Source organism: Nicotiana sylvestris, chromosome 1 (assembly GCF_000393655.2).
Source record: "Nicotiana sylvestris chromosome 1, ASM39365v2, whole genome shotgun sequence".
NCBI lineage: Eukaryota > Viridiplantae > Streptophyta > Magnoliopsida > Solanales > Solanaceae > Nicotiana > Nicotiana sylvestris.
Genome location: NC_091057.1, coordinates 160,042,753 through 160,049,581, shown reverse-complemented (window position 1 = coordinate 160,049,581; position 6,829 = coordinate 160,042,753). Strand labels below are relative to the sequence as shown.

Genomic DNA, 6,829 nt, shown 5'->3' with positions numbered 1-6,829 from the left:
CCCATATTTTCTAAGGCAAAGGTCTAATGAACATCAAATTTTCAAGAAAAAAGTATAACAATAATAGCCCCTTTTATTTTGAGAAGTGTTTTTCTCAAAAGTACTTTTAAAAAAAGTGCTTTTGGTGAGAAGTAGTTTATGTTTGGCTAATTAATTAGAAAAATACTTTTGAGTAGTAATTAGTGTTTGACCAAGCTTTTGGAAACTGTTTCTAAGTGTATTTTTCTAAAAAATGCTTCTCAGAAAAGTGCTTTTGGAGAGAAGCTACTTTTTTCTGCTTCTCCTCAAAAACATTTTTTTTCCTTCCAAAAGCTTGGCCAAATACCTTAATTTTTGGCCAAAAATGCTTCTGACAAAAAAAAAAAAAAAAATTTTTTGACCAAAAAAAAGCTTGCCAAACAGACTATAAGTATATAAGGTTAAGAAAAAGCAAAGGATAAGACAAGTTTAACTAAACTACCCAGGAATAATACAATCTTGTAATGAGAAAGAGTCAAAGGAGAGCCTAATTTCACTCAAATCCAAGATAATGTCATCCACCATATTTGAGAGGTAAAGAAATTTAATTTTAGCTCCTAATATTTGGATCTCCCAATCACGTGTCATTAAGTTATCGGTGTAATAGCAGAATTCTAGTACGTACAAATAATTTTCCACATGAAAAAGATAGCAAATTCTCTATTACAAGCTGAGATAGAGAGGGTGCCTTTTTTTGTTTGTTTGATCTCAATAACAAAGCAGGTTAGATATAAGAAGGCAGAAGAGCTTTGTTGATAAAAGTATTTTTTCCTCTGCAATATTTCTAACTCTGACTAGTTATTGAGATTGAAGATTTTCAGGCTTCTGTAAATAATAATAATAATAATAATAATAGTAAGGAGAAGCAAAATAAATAAAAGATAAAAATGGCATTCACAGGAACTTTGGATAAATGCTCAGCTTGTGATAAGACTGTTTACTTTGTTGATTTGTTGTCTGCGGATGGTGTTACTTATCATAAATCCTGCTTCAAATGTAGCCATTGCAAAGGCACTCTTGTGGTATGTTCTCTTTTTTTCATATTTACTTTTTTTTTTTTTTTTTTTTGATTTCTCACCCGGTATCCGGTACCAGAGGTCTCGAGTTCGAGCCCCTGGGTATAGAATCGCCTTTGTTAGGGAGCGCTTTACCCCCAATGTGGACTTCCCGGCGCGAATCCGGATTAGTCGGGCCCCAATGTGGATATCGGATACCGGATACCGGATGAGAAATCAAAAAAAAATTATTTAATCTTTTTTTCTTTCTATCTTCTTTCCCTTTTCTTGTTTCCAGGGGCAGATGTAGCATGTAAATGACAGGTTCAATTGACCCCTTAACTTTCGACATGAAGTAAAAATTTATACATAAAAATTCGTTAAAATTGTAAAAATAGTAGATATGATCATATATATGAATTCATAACTTTAAAAAACGTAATGGGTTTAAAACTAAATTTTTTAAAAATTGAAACCTATAGAATTTAAATACTGGATCCGCGTCTGCTTGTTCCTCACCCTCCATTTACCCGAATCAATCAATCAACTATACCGCAATCTTAATAATTTTTAAGGTCAGTTTTGCAAATTAAGCACATGTATTCGGAGGATCTGTCATATATAACTAGACTTTTCTTAACCAGACTTATTGCCCTGAGGCATAACTCTTCGATTGCTATATTCTTGCAATAATAAAGTTATAAGACGATGTATGAGGGTCGCAGATGCCTGCCTAATGCTGATAAGTTAAGGAAGTTGGTGACCTGATTACATAGCAAATGATCGAAGCCCCGAGGAATGGTGGCCATAGTTATAACGGTCCAGGCTTTGAATAAACTATATATACTTGACAAAACTCATGTAAAACAAGAAGAAGAAAAACACATTTTCATCTCTAGATCTCAACTTCTGTTTTTATGTGGGATTTTTTAAGATCTTGAAGGGAGAAAATCTTGAATGCAATTACGTTTTGGCTTTAACAGATATTAATAAGCTGTTAAAATATTGAAACTAGTCAGTTGATTATTAAGAATTTATAAATCAGTGTCCCCCATTGTTTTTGTGTTTCTTATTTCTGTTACACTTTATGATAGATTTGATAAAATGGCATTTTATTGGCAGATGAGCAACTACTCTTCCATGGAAGGAGTCCTCTACTGCAAGACTCATTTCGAACAGCTTTTTAAGGAATCTGGAAACTTTACCAAGAATTTTCAGAATTGTAAGACATCCTTTTTAAATTAATTTAGTATATTTTTCCTAAGTCTACTTTATCTTCATTTCTACTAATCATCTACATTGTTCTAATTAACATTTGAGCAGCTAAGGCTGAGAGGCAAAATTCACTGGTATGTTTTCTTGTTTTCTTGTGTTTGTTAAGAAAATAATACACTATTTTTCTAGCATGGGAAATTAAATAAAAAAAATATTCCCTTTTAATAGTAGTTGTTTCTATAACATTCTTAGCTAATAATTTAATTTGTTTTTGTTTTGTGCAGACAAGGGCTCCAAGCAAACTATCTGCTATGTTCTCTGGAACCCAAGATAAATGTGCTGCTTGCGATAAAACTGTTTATCCACTTGAAAAGGTATAAAACAATCAACTTTTGCTTAAATAAAAGGTTTATGATATTAGTGAATGATTCATTAATCAGAAATTTTCAATTCAAACATCATTAGACTATTTTGGCCATCAACTTATCGCAACCCTCTTTCTTTATCCGAACTAACTGGACTGGCTATGTTTTACTCAAATAGGGCGGAGTTTATGTTATGAATGAATTGATTTAACTTACATACACTGGTAGTATAAATAACATTTAAATTATCAATGCAATTAACCGATTATAGCATGCGGTTAATACATTTCTAGGTTGCCATATCAGATTAGCTATGACGAATTACATGTTGTTATAGGTTAAACTTAACCTAAACGATGTTAAAAACTTATACGTAACTGACAGAGTGCATAAAACTTAAACTCTTAACGATCCTACAGGTGACAATGGAAGGAGAATCATTCCACAAGTCATGTTTCAAGTGTGCACATGGAGGGTGTCCACTTACCCATGCAACATATGCTTCCCTTGATGGAAATCTCTATTGCAAACACCATTTTGCTCAGCTCTTCATGGAAAAAGGAAATTACCAACATGTCCTCAAAGCTGTTAATAATAAGAAGAGTAGTGCTGCTGTGACACCAGTAAATGACACTGAAGAAAATGCAGCTGAAGAAGAGAATAATAAGGAGCCTGAAAATTCAGAGGAACCACAACAACAATCATAAAAAATCGTGCCTTGATTTCTCCCGTTATATATCTTACAATTGATCCTTTCTATCTATTTTGATCCAATATCTTTGTGTTTCTGATATGTTTTTAAAAAAAAAGTTTTCCCATTTGTTTATATATATCCAAGGCAACCCTCATATGTAATTAAAATTTTATTGTCTGGATTTAATATTCCTTTCGTTAATATATAAACATTTTCTGCAATGTTGTTTCAAGGTATTCACAAAGCCTTCCTACAGCAGCCTACCTTCACAATTTACATGTTCTCCATGATCTTAATTGCAAATCGTGTGTGCTCATACCCCTGAAACCATAGCCCACTTATTTTTAGACTGTGACATTGTCCGACCAATATGGACTTTCTTCCATATAAACACTACTGCTCCCAACTTCAACGAATTAATGGCTTTGCTTGCACTGTCTGCGTAATCAAGGACCCTTTTTCTACCAAGGAATTGAGGTCTCTGCCATGTTAATAATTATATAGTTCCTTTCATCCTTTGGAATATTTGGATTATACGGAATCATAATCTTTTTCATAATCCCCACAAGGAGTTGTCTGTAATTGATATCATGTATCATCTTATAGAATTTTTCTTTCTTTCACCAGCTCGTTCTCCTAAAGCCAACACGTGCACTCTTTACATTAAATGATATCCACCGCCTAATAACTTTGTCAAGCTTAACATTGACGGTGCTTTCAATCAAGCAACTAACAGAGCGGGAGCTGCAGGAATTTTTCGTAGCTTGACCAATCAATGGATCCGGGGATTCACAACCAGTTTAACTTGCTTCTATGCTACTGAAGCTGAATTAATAACACTTCGGCTAGGCCTACAGTTAGCTAAAGACTTTAGCCTCTCGCCGCTTCAAATAGAAACTGATTCACAGGTCACTCATGCTGGAACTGGATTGTGTGGAGCTTAAACATGTATACCGAGAAGCTAATGCTGTAGCAGATGCCTTGGCTAAGCATGGGATGAACCTCACACCCTCAGCTAGACGGCAACCATGGCATCCCTTATATTACTTCTCCCCCTCCCTTTGCTTTATCAGCTTTCAATAAGGACTGCTTTGAAGACTTGAACGCTCGAGCAATCTTGGCTTGTAATAACTATAAGTACTGTTGCGTTACTTAATTTCTAATATAAGTATCCTTATTAGCAAAAAAAACATTAATTATATTGGTGTTAAGTTTTTGTGAAAATTATACTACTTTCACATATCATGACTATGAGAAAAGGAAATTAATAGATTCATACTATTTAATTTGCTTTAGCTTAAGATAATGTCAGTGATGTCACACCAGATTTGCTTGAACACCCTGATGACGACATCATATGATACTCATCTGAATTCAAAGGAAAAATGGAAAGCAAGAAGTTCTTTCAAATCCTTTGATGCCCTCATATATATTTGATGCCCTCATATTATTTCGCCACTGTTATTGACTCCCTGAAATCTCTGTGGATCGGATATTTAGATGATTTGATCACCACGGCAAAACTTTCTGAAACACTACAACACCTCCTTGAACAAACACTCTTTCTGCTAACTAGACCATAATTAATTAATACTAGTACTCTACTTCCCAAAATGAGCTAGCACACATAATCTTGAAAACTAAATACTCCAACTAGACAGCTAAAACAGGGAATCGACGCCAAAATATATTAAGAGAGCACTATCTCTCTGAACATTTGGACTCTAAGATGAAAAACAGAAACAGCAAAAAATTGGGCAGACCTTTCAGTAGTATTAAGTTTTAGTAGTACTACATAAACTATCAGCGGCCATCTTTAATATGTCGACCACATATCCCTAGCTAGTTAAAAACTAGTATTACAGAAACATAAGAAAAATTCAAAATATATTGATAAATCATAGGAGTAGTATTGTAGTACAGGTTTGTAACTTTATCTAAGAGCTAGCTTGGGATTATTAAACTACATTATATATCTAGCAAATATATCCTATGACTAACAGAAATTGATAGTATCCAGATCGACATCTTCCGCGGAAGCCCAGAATGTAGCATGTTGATTGTCTTCGACTTGGTATTCCATATTCTCTTCATCATCCTTTGCTATAATATCATTCGACGACATCATTCCGTTGTCTTCAGCTTGAACATCTTCTGATTGCAGAACGGAATCAATGTATTCTTCAAGTAAATGGACTTGAACTTCATCCCCCTCATCTACGCAATCTTCAACATACTCCTCATGATCATTCACATCAACAATATCCTCTGTGGAATCCAACAAACCAAGTACATGGTCTCTAACTTGATCTCCCTCTACATATTGGATAATATTATTCTCTTGATCATCCAGCTTTGCTATAGTACCATTCGACCTTATACCATTGTCTTCAACTTGAACATCTTCTTGCAACACGGTGTTGATAAATTCTTCAATATCTCTCATATTCTCATCATTAACTACCTCATCAATGTTGTTTCCTTTTTTCTTGTCACCAGGTTTGCCCTTCTTCTTGATCTTACAAATTACGAAACCTTTGTTCTTAATCTCCCTAGCAGCCAGATAACGATCAAACAAAGAGTACTCTGTCATCAACCACTCGCCATTCACATTGTTTGACGATTTGTTAGCGGGGATGTACTTCAAACTTTTCACGTATCCCATGAGTTTTCCTTTATCATCAAACACCTCTCGGCCTTTGCCTTGAGGCTTCCAAGTGCCCTTCCCGACAGTTCTTGAAACTCTTTTCCACGTTGGCTTCTCTTTCTTCTGCGGCGTTATGAAGTAACGAGTGTTGTTGTTGTTGTTTCCCTGATCATAAGCTTCGAAAATCTGCCATGGCTCCTTGTCGGCGTAGAGATCCGCCACCTGCATGAGTTCATTCTGAGAGTGAAGTGGCTCGTCTCTCACAAACCCTATTAGATACTTGAGCACTTCCCTGTCCGTAGGATGAAAGCGATGACCCATCGGGCGAGAAAAACACTTAGCCTGAGAATACTCCATTAATGAACAGTACTACTGCTGCGAAGAAATTATGAGTAAGGAAGAAATAGTAGAATGGCGGAAACCCTACTAAGATACAGTAGCTAGCTATGAATTGATGGTTGAGTTTTGAGGTACTCTATACTTATAGGCTATAGCTATCTGGGGGCGTGGAGTTGGATATATAGCTTATTTTTCATGCACGATTTGTTTCATTTCTTTTAGGGTTTTACCTGGAAGCTGCTGATTGATACAATATGTGGAGAAGATCGTGATCCTATATACTTTCCATACGTTTATTTCATTTTTCCCATCTTTTTTGTTAGCATATATATTATTTAGAATGTACTAGTTTTTCTTATTTCCTTTATTTATATCTATTTTGTGATTCGTCCACTAATTTCTTCCTTTTGGAATGTTTAGTGCTTCTCTAATTAAATCTATTTTTTGATATATGGCTTTAAGTTTCCTTTTCTTTAATAATCTGTCTCCTAGTTCAAAAAGATTTGTGAACGAGGGAATATTTCCTTAAGACGTAAGCAAGTTTTGTTTCCTAATC

At 34.8% G+C, this 6,829-nt stretch overlaps 2 protein-coding genes across 2 annotated transcripts; one reads left to right on the top strand and one right to left on the bottom strand.

The window, feature by feature from the left end:
- Positions 1-665: 665 nt before the first annotated feature.
- Positions 666-3,508, top strand: LOC104214950 (LIM domain-containing protein PLIM2b-like). Its single transcript, XM_009764681.2, has 5 exons — positions 666-1,040; positions 2,136-2,235; positions 2,337-2,362; positions 2,513-2,602; positions 3,013-3,508. The coding sequence occupies exons 1-5, from the start codon at positions 906-908 to the stop codon at positions 3,298-3,300; spliced, it is 639 nt and encodes a 212-aa protein (XP_009762983.1). The 5' UTR covers positions 666-905; the 3' UTR covers positions 3,301-3,508.
- Positions 3,509-4,584: 1,076 nt separating this feature from the next.
- On the bottom strand, positions 4,585-6,291 carry LOC138876544 (NAC domain-containing protein 30-like). Its single transcript, XM_070155652.1, has 3 exons — positions 5,548-6,291; positions 5,289-5,373; positions 4,585-4,655 (listed from the first exon to the last, which is right to left on the bottom strand). Exons 1-3 carry the CDS (start codon positions 6,289-6,291, stop codon positions 4,585-4,587), a joined length of 900 nt encoding a protein of 299 aa, XP_070011753.1.
- Positions 6,292-6,829: the final 538 nt, after the last annotated feature.

Bases quoted from the DNA above. Each gene is read 5' to 3' on its own strand.
- LOC104214950 (XM_009764681.2), top strand. From the start codon at position 906: ATGGCATTCACAGGAACTTTGGATAAATGCTCAGCTTGTGATAAGACT. The intron at 2,236-2,336 runs GTAAGACATCCT...ACATTTGAGCAG, and splicing joins TACCAAGAATTTTCAGAATT to CTAAGGCTGAGAGGCAAAAT. The intron at 2,603-3,012 runs GTATAAAACAAT...ACGATCCTACAG, and splicing joins CTGTTTATCCACTTGAAAAG to GTGACAATGGAAGGAGAATC.
- LOC138876544 (XM_070155652.1), bottom strand. From the start codon at position 6,291: ATGGAGTATTCTCAGGCTAAGTGTTTTTCTCGCCCGATGGGTCATCGC. The intron at 5,374-5,547 runs GTTGATGTGAAT...GATGATGAAGAG, and splicing joins TGGATTCCACAGAGGATATT to AATATGGAATACCAAGTCGA. The intron at 4,656-5,288 runs GTTAGTCATAGG...CTTTGAATTCAG, and splicing joins TCTGGATACTATCAATTTCT to ATGAGTATCATATGATGTCG.